Source organism: Salvelinus sp. IW2-2015, linkage group LG26 (assembly GCF_002910315.2).
Source record: "Salvelinus sp. IW2-2015 linkage group LG26, ASM291031v2, whole genome shotgun sequence".
Taxonomy (NCBI): Eukaryota; Metazoa; Chordata; class Actinopteri; order Salmoniformes; family Salmonidae; genus Salvelinus; species Salvelinus sp. IW2-2015.
The window spans coordinates 34,802,519-34,816,661 of record NC_036866.1 but is presented as its reverse complement, the minus strand read 5'-3'; the positions used below and the strand labels follow the sequence as shown (position 1 = coordinate 34,816,661).

General features: G+C 40.8%; 1 protein-coding gene across 1 annotated transcript in view; it reads left to right on the top strand.

Moving 5' to 3' along the window:
- The first annotated feature begins 356 nt into the window (after positions 1–356).
- LOC111952558 (inositol 1,4,5-trisphosphate-gated calcium channel ITPR2) overlaps positions 357–14,143 on the top strand; it is a 160,347-nt gene continuing 146,560 nt past the window's right edge. The window contains exon 1 of the mRNA XM_023971370.3: positions 357–745. Within this exon, the coding sequence (XP_023827138.1) occupies positions 654–745 (92 nt within the window). The 5' untranslated portion in view covers positions 357–653. The remainder of the gene's footprint in view (positions 746–14,143) is intronic.

Here is a 14,143-nt window from a genome sequence, read left to right as displayed (position 1 = left end):
GAGTACAAAAAGAGTAGTGCCAGCCAGGTGCCAGTGGTTTCTGTGAAAATTACAGGCGGGGGCGTTTCACCTAAAGACACCGTATCCTAAGCTACTTTAGACGGGTCGTCACTAAGTACCACAGCCACAAAGTCATAAACCCCATTTCTACAATTTATCTTGTTAAAATGTGCATTTAAACCTAACCACAATACTAATCTTATACCCAACCCTAACCTTACATTAAGTTTTCATAAATGTTTAAGATGTAGCCAATTTGACTTTGTGACTGTGGTAACCCTTCAGACGGGATAGGCAGGCTGCTCTATCTGCAGCTCTGACAAAACCAGTCTCCTCCCCCAAAGTTGATACGAAAATAAGAACATTATGCCGTCTGTCACACGGGAAGAAGTTGGATTCATGAACTAAAACTAGTTCATTTTATTTTATATACTTACTCAAAGTTTTTGCATTGTTGTCTTTTTCTAATTTGGACTGGAGAAAACCGCAAAACATGTCTCGTTTTGGGGCGTTAGTCTTTTCAATCTGATGAGTGAAACGCATGTTTGTTGCCAAGGTACACTGTAACGTGTCAGCAGACCACTTCATCAAAGCAAGACCACTGCATGTCCTGCTTACCTGGAAAGCCAACTTTTGGACAGAATTAAGCGAAAATGTCAGACAACAGATCTAGTTTTCTTCATATTGGAGACATTGTGTCGCTTTACGCGGAAGGCACTGTCAATGGCTTCATCAGTACATTGGGGTATGTTCCCTCTAATTAAATATAAACCATGTTTTATTAACTTGTGACAACCATGGCATGTAGACCTACAGGCTCGTTTGTTGGCCAATACATGAAATGAGTCAATGTTGGTAACACATGGCGGTGTGAGGTTCAAAAGTCGGAAGTTGAAGGAAAGGCCTAACACAAGCGATTCCATCAAGGAGGAAATGCCGCCTATGAACCTCATACATTTTATACAATATAACAGGAATGCAAAGTATTATAATGAAGTAAACTGACTGCATTTTTCCAGTGTAGCCAATACGTGTGCAATGTCCAGTCACACATGCTTTCAGACACATTATTACTCTGGGCGCCAAATGGTTTCCTGGGAAAATATCGCGTTGTGATCCATTACGTACTCAAAATAGTATTAAGCTTTTTCACGGAAGGTCTTGGCAGAGCAGCACGCACTGTGAGACAGCTGAGGAATTTCACTTGATTGCTCACAGCTGTTTGATCAACATGTGTTCCTTGACCTGTAATGTAGTGACTTTGTATATGTTCACCAGGGTGTCCCCAATGCAACTTGAATAATGGTTAGGTTGTTGAATGTACTCTTGTGGCCAATGCTTTAATCTGCACAGTCATGATAGAAAACTTTTCAATGACTTTTCCTATTTGTTTTGTTCATCACATTTTTGACTTTGGGGTAATGAACACATTTCCAAATGTACAGAGAATTGAGAGGTACTTTCATGTGTTTTACCAAACAGTGAAGGGTCAAATAAGGTATGCCTACAGGTGCACTCTAGTTTAAAGTAAATGTATGGCTTTCTGTGAGTACAGAAGATCATTGACTAGCCTACTCTGAGTGTGGGAGTACTGGTTGCTGAACCAGAGCAGGCCTAATACTGACTTGGTGAAATGGTACTATTGTACTTTTTTTTTAAGCCATTGAAAGTTTACTATCAGTAATAACAGCTAATTCTAAGGACCATCAGAGATTTTCTACAAATATTGACTCAGATGATAATTGACTAAAGGTCATCAGCTTTGATATTACCCTAAACTTACAATGCACCACAAAGACAACATGAATTTCTTMTTGAAAACACTATAGTGCTTAGTTGAAATGTGGCTCCAGTGCTTTAGAGAATTTCTATACTCTGCCGTCTACGCCCCAGAACAGACAGGTGTGAATACACTTGTTCTGTGGAATGAGTCTGCCCTACCTACCTCTCCCTCACATTCTCTCTCTACTTTCTCTGTCTGTGCTTTTTAAACAACCACGCCAAAAGCATAGCAGACGTTTGCCTAACCATCACTGTTACCATAGTTACTCCATGGATATCAGTCTGAAAGAAGTCTCTGTAAAAATGACACAATCATCTCTACAAGGCAGWATGTTGAAAAAATGATATTTACACTTTACCGGTTGTACATGCTGTTGGTCCTTTTGGTGGTATGAGGTGGAGATAGGGTATCCACAGGAAAGTGTTTATCTGACTTTTTGCTGCGCCGGTAGGTTCTGTCGCTTGTATTTTAAATCTGTTGACACATTGCACGTGATGCACAATATGTAAACAATAGCCGAATGTAGTCGACCGAAGCGCGTTTCCTYGCAATCAGCTGGAAGTGTGKGCCGTTCGGTTAGGCTTGGCCATATTGTGCAAGTGTTGGCCAGGTGCGAATTGCATCAGTATTGAAAGTACCCGAAATACAGACCAGCGTACTGAAGGTCGGGTTGATAAAATATTCCTGTGGCTATTTTGTATCAGATTACCTCTGACATAGGGACAAATTGGCAGACAACAGTTAAAGTTAGTTGAAATGAAGTTTAACATTCTGACTTGTAATGGGACTGTTTGGGAATGCTGAGCCTACATGTTAGAGATGTGTAAGTATTTACCTCTCGGATTCTAAAGAGGCTAAGCAGATATTGAATTGTACGTCGGGCATAAATTAGCGTTTGGATCAGGAAAGTTTAATTTCATTAGCTCTAAAATCCAGAACGTTGAATAAAATTATATTTGAACTAACTTGACCTGTTGTCCATGTGGTTGGTCCTTGTGAGACAATCTATCCTCAGGAATGTATAATTATGTTAACTTTTCAAAGAACTGGTTGTGCTTTCAGATTTCTATCAACTGGAGCATTGCAAGATGAAAATTCAGGCACGAGACACATGCTTCAGGTGATAGAAATCTGTTCTTTGAAAAGTAGCTGTAATAAGTGAAAACTAGCTGTYATTGGCAGAGGTTTGAAACTCTCTTATTGGACTATTAACTAATTTACCACCTGGTCATGTCGCCAGGCAGGCCAAAGCTCCATCTCACTAAAACAGGCTGAAATTTCAGGTKGTCTATTCAAAAAGCTTATACATWAAAAGGGCATTATCATCATTTTCACTGTATTATTCCAACTTCAATGTGGAAATGTATATAAAACACAGGAAATTCATGTTTTTGACCTCACATGGCCTTTAAAATAGAATTTGATTCAACATTCTGGTTTGTAGAGGTCGTGAGAGAAATTTCCTGATCCAAACGCTAATTTCTGCCTAACGTTGAATCCAATGCAATTCAACGTGGGGTTTCCTGGCTAACGTGAGCAGGGGATCACTCCTGAACTCCTCTCTTGATGTCTACAATCATGTTGGTAACTCGGAACCCCATTGTGTTCATGAGACACAACAGCCTCATTCCAGTAACTTCAAAATGCCTCCTTGTTTACTTGTGATAATCACTGATGTGTAAAGTGAGTGGATAAGTCAAATCTCATTGCTTTCACCAATCATACTATGCCAGATTAGCAATGCCAAGCAGGAAGGAATGGAAATGGGGCCAGTGTTTAGATGGGGACAGACTGGCTTGTAACCTGGGTGGATGAAGCCTATAAAGGCCACAAATGGACCTGTGCCAACAATATGAATCATGACTGACATTGTGTTACTGAAAAGTTGATGCAGTCAGAACTCCTTTTCATCTCAATGCAAATGTCAGGGCCATAAAATGTCAATGCAAAGTGCGTAGTACAGAGCTCTGCTGTTTTGAACGAAAGGCATAAAGTCAGTAATGAATCAGTGATTCATTAACTAATGCAGTCTAAAGTAGCCAGGTCTGTGTGGTGTGCTTTATCAACACTACACAYACCTAAAAATAAGCCTCATTCACGGCCCAGAAAGTCATTGGTAGAGTTCCTGCCCSACTACATTGCTGGCGCATGCTCGATCTTACAAAGCCTGGACAGGTATGTAACATATCAGCTAACCACATATCATATGTAAGGCCATGCTTTTTGGTATGGAAATGGAGGTACTGTGCTTCGACTGTTTCAGAATTATCCACAAGTGTTGCTGCAGGTAGGACATCCTAGGAAAAGTTCTGTAATTGACCCAAGCTGAACCTGGGTTCGATACCCGATCAGGAATTCATAGAATATACATCCATGGCTGGTTTCGTTGACTCTCCCCATTAACTGCCCCTATTTGACAATTTTTTAGCTACAACTTCAACAAGTCCGTTGGAGAGGATCAGCTTGAGCAAAGTGAGGTGCAGAATCACTGATCTACAAATAGTATTCCCTGCCAAATAATAGGTTTTGTGYAATTTTAAGATTTGCAGAGCAATGCCTCCCCTGGCAAACACAGGCAGGCACAACCAGACAGTAATTGATTGATTGGAGACAGCTTGTGTCAATTACAGAACATTTCCTAGGATTTTCTACCAGCAGCAACACTAGTGGATAGTGCTGGAAATGCTGGCTTCTGCACTAAAATCATGGCCCTAATCATGTGATTTAGGTTGTTCTCCTGTTTAGATGATGCAGATGCATTCCAGATCTTACATAAAATACCTATCCAGGCATACTGTCAGCTAACCACATCATGGTCGCATCCCCTGCTCAGACATTGCATGCATCAACCAATGGTTGCGTGCCACATCGTTGACTGTGCAGTCGGGCACCAAATTGCTACAACGTGGTTAGCTGATACGTAAAATACCTATCCAGGTGCTGTAAGATCTGGCAGGTGTCAGCAACATCTGAGCAGATGAACGCGCCCCATATCTTATAGCAATCTGGTGCCCGCCTGCACAGTCTGACATGGCACGCAACCATTAGTTGATGCATGCAACGTCTGTGCATCTATTTGGGCAGAAACTCAATTGCCTGTCCCTAATGGCACCCCATATAGTGTACCCTCCAACTGCTCACCYCTCCCTCAAAGCACATTCCAGGAGAGGTTCCAAGATCCTTCCCCCGGACCACCTCCTCCAATTAGATTTGAGCATTATGTAAGGCGAGGAGTTGAGGAAACCAATGGTTTGACGGCTAGTAACGTTTTCAGACAGGCATGGTATCATGAATGTTGGCTGGCATTGCTATTACTATATGCGTCACATGCAACCTCAGCTCAACTGGCTTTGATAAGTCTATAAATCCATATTGACATATGATAGTAACTATAACCGCTTACTTCAAATAAGTTCCTCAGCTCACACCTCCTTTTATAAACACTCAGAGTTCCCCTCAGACTGATTCTTTGCCTAAGTCCAATCCTCTTCTGCTGTGCTTATCTTGCGGACATACTCAAGCAAACAGACCAAACAAGTCCACACATTCTAGTTTAGTAGCACTGTTCATGGACTGTTCATGGACCACTATTTCAGCTACATAGCCTAAATGACTGCGGTTAACTTCATCCATGCTCTAAATGTTATCTGGTTCGTAGTGTACTGTCAGTCTTATATTGGCAGGTTACATATCATTAGCTTAAAGGAGAGCTGTGCCTCACCAGCAAGTTGAAGCGTGTCCAGAGATCTGTTGATTAACAAAACTCATTGACCAGTAATTTGGCCATTCTACAGCTTTTTACTATCAGAAGATCTCAGTGTGGTCACACATGATGTATTTTCTCAGCCTTGTTATGGTTTGGCGTCCTTTGCCTTGCCATAATGTGTAATGGAGCGATAATTTGTCTACCCTGTCCGTATCCTGTCAGCTGGATGTGCTGCTGGTTCTTTTTTAACTGAGTTCCAGGACCAGGGTCGTATTCATTAGGTCATGCAATRGAAAGCGTTTCTTATTGGAGTCCAAGTAGTCCTTCCCTGTTTACGTCAGTCTTCCATTTTGGTTCCTAATGAATATGACCCCGTTATTTGAAATGCGCTGGCTGTCATGGCACTGGTTAAAGCCCCACTGTTTCAACTGAGCAAAGTCATAGGCCTATTCWTTAGGGCACACTGTAGCAAAACATTTTGCAACGTAAAATTTAAATGTGTTTCTTATTCGACAAGGTTCAGGCAGTCCCTCCCTATTTCAGTCTGTTATTCTTCCGTTTGGTGCCTAATGAATGCGACCTCAGGCTCTTGGTACTTAAGGTTACTCATTTATGCGCTAAACAGACTGAGGACTCTTTAGTTTATCTCAGTCTTCCTGTTTTGCTGTGTAGCACATGATTTGACATCCTATTGTTTCTCATTTAGATGAGACTTTGATATGGGARCTGAGGAATAGGAAATAGCCACAGCCAGCCAGTTAGGAATAAATGATCAAGAGCCATGGCAGCAATAAGGAGCTACCTGACTGACTCACTGCACAGGACTGCTAGCTTTGTCTGAACCGGAGGGGCCGTGCCTTGCATTTTCCCCTTAGCCATTCATCTACTCGACTATGTCCTTGTAATCCAGTAAATCCAGTAGTGTCTAAGATAAATTAGGGATGTGACAAATTTAAAAACAAGATCTTCATGTTTAAACATACATTTTTCTTTGAARTCGGTTTCCCGTTAAAATAAGAAATGTATAGAATTCCATGTGAATTCACAATGCAGATGCACTGCTGCCAGCAAAGGTTTGGGTCTAGCGATGTATCCCTTTCAGATGGTTAAGCATTGCACCTGTACTACCATTACTGTACCTCAATTCCACCTGGCAAATTTTGCATTTCACCACCTCATTTAATGTACATTTCCTAAATTTTYCCATGGGAAGTTGAGCCTGGGAATTTTGCTTATATTAATAAAAAAGTTAGCTTATAACAGTGAACCTTTTTTGTGGGATACACATAAGGCAATTCTAGGTCMTGTGGCATATGTATGTGAAACTATCCCCAATGGAATTGCAACCCTCTGCATGCACAGTGCATTCTTCCATCACATGTGCAGCTGATCTTGCACACTAATGAGATGCTATTGATCCCACACTACTACACTGTCTGAGCCAAGGACTACATGCTTTATGGTAAGTTTTGATTACAATACTGGGTGRGGTGAATATATTTTATGACACATTATCTTTTGTTAGTAAATAGTAGCCTACAGCAAAGTGTGTTTAAATCATTTCTAACTTGTTAACAATTTCTGCTAGTAACCATATAGGTTTTAGCTTGCTTGAGCCTGCTAAATAAGGAGTGTTAATTCACCTGTTTCCATACATGTTTCATTTAAAAACATTTATCTTACAAAGGAGTTGTTTAATCAAACGGCTTAACTATTTATTTGTACATGGAATTGTATTTSTTTATTTTTGCAATGCAGACTGTCATCATGGCACTGAAAACRATGGATACAATCTACAAGCGAGCCAAGGAAATTGTTAGGTATGTGAAGGGTCATCAAGTTATAGCAGCAATCTACCTCACCAAGCAAAGTGAGAAGAATAAGAGCACCACATTGAAGCTGCCCAGCGACACCCGTTGGGGTGGTGTTGTCATCATGATTGACAGTCTCTCCAAGGAGTCTCTCCAAGAAATTGCCATATCACAGTCTGCCGATATGGACAGCCCCACCAAGAGGATCCTCCTGGATGATGTATTTTGGGAGAGAGTGGTAAGCAGCCTGAAACTCCTGAAACCTGTAGCCATTGCACGGATGGAGGGAGACAATGCCATCCTGTCTGATGTTCAGACTCTGCTTGCAGATGTAAGAGAAGAAATCCGTACTGCCCTGCCCACTTCACTGTTGCAATAGCCCATCCATGACGAGGACCGACGATGCCTTTATTCACACCACTGTTTAATCCTTAAAGATTAAACAACTCTTTAAGGATTAAACAGTGGTGTGAATAAAGGCATCGTCACTGATGGGCTATTGCAGCAGACGACCACACCGGGTTCCACTCCTATCAGCTAAAAACAAGAAGAAGCAGCTCCAGTGGGCACGCAATCACCAACCATGGACAACTGAGGAATAGAAAAACATTGCCTGGGTTGAGGGTTCTACTAATCTAACGTGGAATTGTTTTAAGATGGTCATACTAAGAATTGTTTTGCTTTTTGATTTAGAATGTTTTCAATAACGYTAGATCAAAGCTGATTCAATGTCTGCAAGATCACATTACAGCATTCTACATAACAGACCCGAATATAACAGCATAGTATAACATTACTGGAAGGCAAAAAACACCACGTAATTTCTTATGAGATTTCAGGATGATTGTGCGAATGGTCGCATTTTTCTGCCACGTGGCCAAAACTCAGASCGCCACTAGGCAAAATATGTGCTTTGATTGAAACTAAACACAAGTAGGCTATGCTACAGCTRACACCCTCTGCTCCAAAATGTGCTCACTGTAGACACTCAGTGGCTAGTTTATTAGGTACACCACCCCGTTCACGAAAATGATTTGCCCTTACAAAGTGAGTCACATGGCCGTGGCTTGCTTTATAAAGCAGGCAGACAGGCATCCAGTTACTGTTTGATTTTACGTTAGAACGGGCAAAAAAAAGTGACCTAAGCGACTTTGAGTGTGGTATGATATTCAGTGCCAGGCGCGCCTGTTCCAGTATCTCGGAAACGGCTGGCCTCCTGTGCTTTTCTTGCACGACCGTGCCTCGGGTTTACCGAGAATGGTGCGACAAACAAAACAAAAAAAACATCCAGTCAACGGCAGTCCTGTGGGCTGAAAAACTGTCTTCTCACTTTAACGTCTGTAGCGTCCSAACACTTTGGCCTAGAAACTATTATACCCCTCTAGGCCAAATTCAATGTTCCATCAAATAATACAAATTATACCTTAAGGCAGGGTTCCCAAACTTGGTTCTCGGGACTCCAAGGGTGCACTTTTTTTGTTTTTTGCCCAAGCACGACACAGCGGATTCAAAGAATCAACTAATCATCAAGATCTGATCATTTGAATCAGCTGTGTAGTGTTAAGGCAAAGACCAAAACATGCACCCTTTGGTTCATGAGGACTGAGGTTTGGGAAACACTGCCTTAAGGGGTTATTAATGCAACCGCTGTGTCAGATTTCAAAAAAGCTTTACGGAAAAAGCAAACCATGCAATAATCTGAGGTCGGCGCTCCGAGCCCAATCAAGACAAAAAGATATCCGCCATATTGTGCAGTCAACAGAAGTCAGAAATAACATTATAAATATTCACTTACCTTTGATGATCTTCATCAGAATGCACTCCCAGGAATCCCAGTTCCACAATAAATGTTTGATTTGTTYGATTATGTCCATCATTTATGTCCAAATAGCTACTTTTGTTAGTGTGTTTGGTAAACAAATCAAAACTCACGATGTGCGTTCACTAGTTGCAGACGAAATGTCAAAAAGTTCCATTACAGTCCGTAGAAACATGTCAAACGATGTATAGAATCAATCTTTAGGATGTTTTTAACATAAATCTTCATTAATGTTCCAGCCTGAAAATGAATTTGTCTTCAGAAAAAGCAAATGGAACGGGAGCTACCTCTCATGTGAATGCGCGTGACCAGCTCCTGGCACTCTAGAGCTCTGACTCAATCCCCTCTCATTCAGCCCCCCTTTACAGTAGAAGCCTCAAACAAGTTTCTAAAGACGGTTGACATCTAGTGGAAGCCTTAGGAAGTGCAACATGACCAATATCCCACTGTATCTTCAATAGGGGCTGAGTTGAAAATCGACCAACCTCAGATTTCCCACTTCCTGGTTGGATGGTTTCTCAGATTTTTGCCTGACATATGAGTTCTGTTATACTCACAGACATCATTCAAACAGTTTTAGAAACTTCAGAGTGTTTTCTATCCAAATATACTAATAATATGCATATCTTAGCAACTGGGACTGAGGAGCAGGCAGTTTACTCTGGGCACCTTATTCATCCAAGCTACTCAATACTGCCCCCAGCCATAAGAAGTTAAACAAGCCCATTCGCCAGAGTAGCCTGTTCTKTATGAGTAGAGCAGAGTGTGCGAAAAGTAGAGAATATTGCAGATGCGCAGAAGCTTCGGGACCTTTAGCTGTCGGGAAGAGGGGTCCAGAAAATTGTCTCCACAGCCACAGTTTTAACTTTAGTAGTACATGTAAGAAGAATGCAGTTAGCTACCTGGCAATTTTCCCCTCCCCTGTTAGCTGGTGATAGCTACTGTTGGATATGTTGCAAATAGGCCTAGCTTATGCATCACCATCTCCTGGCTGCATTTACACGCCAGATTCAGTAGCATGAACATCTGAACATAATTCATGATGTTTTTTTATTTGAGTTAATTTTGGAGTCAAATGTAATAGTTTCAGTATAGTTTGTTTTTCAAACTTGTTTTTACATTTTCATTTTTTTTGTTTTAGTTTACTGTAATACCCTTGATATCTTGTCTTGCATGACTCGCAAATTTACCAAAGTAGCCTGAAGTTTGCCTCTTCTCTGGTTTTATTTAAATTACACAACTTTCCCCAGGCCTTTACAGCCTGATTGTTTAGTTAGGCTGTAACACAGCAAATAATAGGTTTAGCCATAACTGCACTGGGATTTACATTGTGGGGGTGGCAGTTTTTTWAATTTAAAACACCACTGCTCTTTAAATCGGGCTGAGCTTAAATCTATGAATGTGTACAAATCTGGAGTCAAATGGGGATATGGATATCATAAAGAAGGAGTGATACAAAAGTTACTGAGTGTGCTAGAAGTAACGTGCGGAAAATGAAAACACCCCAGACTTTAAGCTATTTGTAAGTATTTTTCAATTGTAGGGCAAGGGCATGGAACTGCATTGGATAGTTTCATTGGAGGGCACGCCAGTGCCTCTTCCCCCTCAAGAGGCTGAAAAGATTTGTCATGGGACCTCAGATCCTCAAAGTTCTAAAGCCGCACCATTGAGAGCATCTTGACTGGCTGCATCACCGCTTGGTATGGCAACTGCAAGGCACCCAACAGCAAGGTGGTACAGAGGGTGGTGAGTATGGGCAGTACATAACTGGGGCYGAGCTCCCTGCAATCCAGGACCTCTATACCAGGCTTTGTCAGAGGAAGGCCCAAAAAATGGTCAGACTCCAGCCACCCTACTGCATGGCAAGTGGTGTCAGTGCACCAAGTCTGGAACCAACAGGACCCTGAACAGCTTCTACGATGCATGCCATGACTGCTAAACAAGACTACTAAATAGCTAATCGAATGGCTACCCGGACTACCTGCATTGACCCTTCTTTGCTCTAACTCTCTTGCACTGACTCTATGCACACACACTGGACTCTATCCATACATACTTACACTAACACTCCAACACACACACACACATAACATGCATACTGACGCCACACACACACCTTCACCAAATACGCTGATGTTATTACTGTCTTATCTATCCTGTTGGCTAGTCACTTTATCCCTACCTATACCTATATAGCTAGTTCAATTACCTCGTAACCCCGCACATCGACTTGGTACTGGTACTCCCTGTATATAGCCATGTTATTTTTATCTTTAACTCTGAATTGTTGAAAAAGRACCCGTAAGTAAGCTTTTCACTGGTAGTCTACACCTGTTTACGAATCATGTAAGAAATGAGATTTGAGACAACAATCTGCTAGTTATTTCTGTAGCAGTGCATACTACCAGAGATGATTGACACACACACACCAAGGATGAAACTTGGACCACGAGGAGACGCTTGAGTCAACACAATAAGAGGATGCCTCACACTGGGCTTCCTTTTACATACTGGGCTTCCTTTTCACAWCTTATCTTCAAGTTGCCAGATGGTTCTGTTTTTGTTTAAGGCTGGCATAAGATTAGCCTGGTCCCATCTTTGTGCTGTCATGCCAACTACAGTGCCTTCAGAAAGCATTCATACTCGACTTATTCCACATTTTGTTGTTACAGCCTGAATTCAAAATGGATAAAATATACTGTATATACTGTATAATTTTTTGGTCACCCGTCTATACACAATTCCCCATAATATCAAAGTGAAAACATATTTTAAGAAATGTTAGCACATGTATTGAAAATAAAATACAGAAATATATCATTTACATAGGTATTCACACCCCTGGGTCAATACATGTTACAATCACATTTGACAGCGATTTACAGCTGTGAGACTTTCTGGGTAAGTCTTTCTTTAAGTGCTTTGCACACCTGGATTGTGTAATATTTGCATTATTCTTWAAAAAAATATTGGCTCTGTCAAGTTGGTTGTTGATCAATTGACAGCCATTTTCAAGTCTTGCCATAGATGTTCAAGCTGATTTGAAGTAAAAACCCACTAGGCCACTCAGGAACATTCAATGTTGTCTTGGTAGGCAACTCCAGTCTGTATTTGGCCTTGTGTTTTAGGTTATTGTCTTGCTGAAAGGTGAATTCATCTCTGTCTGTTGGAAAGCAGACTGAACCAGGTTTTCAGGTTTTGGCTGTATTCTGTTTATTTTTATCCTAAAAAACTGCCTATTCCTTACCAAAGACRAGCATACCCATAACATGATGCAGCCATGACCATGCTTGAAAATATGAAGTGGTACTGTGACGTTGTTGGATTTGCCCYAATTGTTATTTGCCACATTTTTTGCAATTTTACTTATTGCAAACAGGATGCATGTTTTGGAATATTTACATTTCTTACAGGCTTCTTTCTTTTCACATTTCGATTAGTATTGTGGAGTAACTACAATGTTGATCCATCCTCTATTTTTTCCTATCATAGCCATTAAACTCTTAACTGTTTTAAAGTCACCATTGGTGTCATGGTGAAATCCCTGAGAGGTTTCCTTTCTCTCCAGCAACTGAGTTAAGAAGGACACCTGTAAATTTGTAGTGACTGGATGTCTTGTATCACTGTCCAAAGTGTAATTAATTACTTCACCACGCTCAAAAGGATATTCAATCTCTGCTTGAAAAAAAAAATGTTTTGACCCATCTACCAATGTGCCCTTTGCAAGGCATTGGAAAAACCTCCCCTGTAATTTGTGGTTGAATCTGTTTGAAATTCACTGCTCGACTGAGGGACCTTACAATTATCTGTATGTGTGGGGTACAGAGAGAGATTAGGTAGTCATTCAAAAATCATGTTTAAACTATTACTGCCATTATTAGTCCATGCAACTTATTATGTGACTTCTTAAGCACATTTCTACTCCTGAACTTGTTTAGGCTTGTCAGAACAAAGSGGTTGGATACTTATTGACTCAAGACATTTCAGCATTTCATTTGTAAACATTTCTGAAAACAATTCCAAATTGACATGATGGGGTATTGTGTGGAGACCAGTGACACAATCTCAATTTAATCTATTATCAATTCAGTCTGTAAAACAACAAAATGTGGAAAAGGTCAAGGCATGTGTATACTTTCTAAATGCACTGTATATGGTCAATTAGGCATTACAATGACCACCAAAGGAGTTGGCAAGAGAGTACAAACAGATCTGTGACGAGGCTAGCATAAGATGTGACACGTTTTAGAATAACACACAGTCTTTCACAGGATGTAGCCAGGTCATATTTTAAAACAATTTATTTAACCTTTTATTTAACTAGGCAAGTCAGTTAAGAACAAATTCTTATTTACAATAACGGCCTACCCAAACCCTACCCTAACCCGGACAACACTGGGACAATTGTGCGCCGCCCTATAAAAGCTAGAAGTGAAGAATAGCGGCACATTCTCTGCCAACAGAATCATGTTTAGTTGATCTTGTGGTTTCAAAGCCTGTGGGAATTTACGGACACATAGCTGTGTTAAGTGTGGATGGAGAGTGTGTAGTTATACAGTCAAATAATTTTTCTGAAGATGTTTTTTTTGTAAATTGTCAGAAAAACAATTGCTGTGGCAGGCTGGTGGGCTGGTCGCATAGCAAATGTAGACATTGACTACAAAAGCCAGGCATGCAGTGCGGAAACAAGGCGGTTAGATGTTAACCCAACAACATCTAGGCCTTATCAGTCACACACAGAAGCCATGCGCTTTTCCTGTGGCCGCACCACAGCATTTACACAATCGACAGTTTCCTTTTCAACTAGACCAGGGCCTGTATTCACTAAGCATCTTAGAGTATTAGTGCTGATCTATGATCAGTTGTTGTATTTTAGATCTGAATTAATATGATTACATAGATAGGGGTCAACTTGATACTAGATCAGAACACATGCTCTAGCGCTTATCATTGTAGTTAGTTACACAATAATGAAACCTGGCAATGCTCTGAATTCAACATGACATCCAATAAAGATCATCACA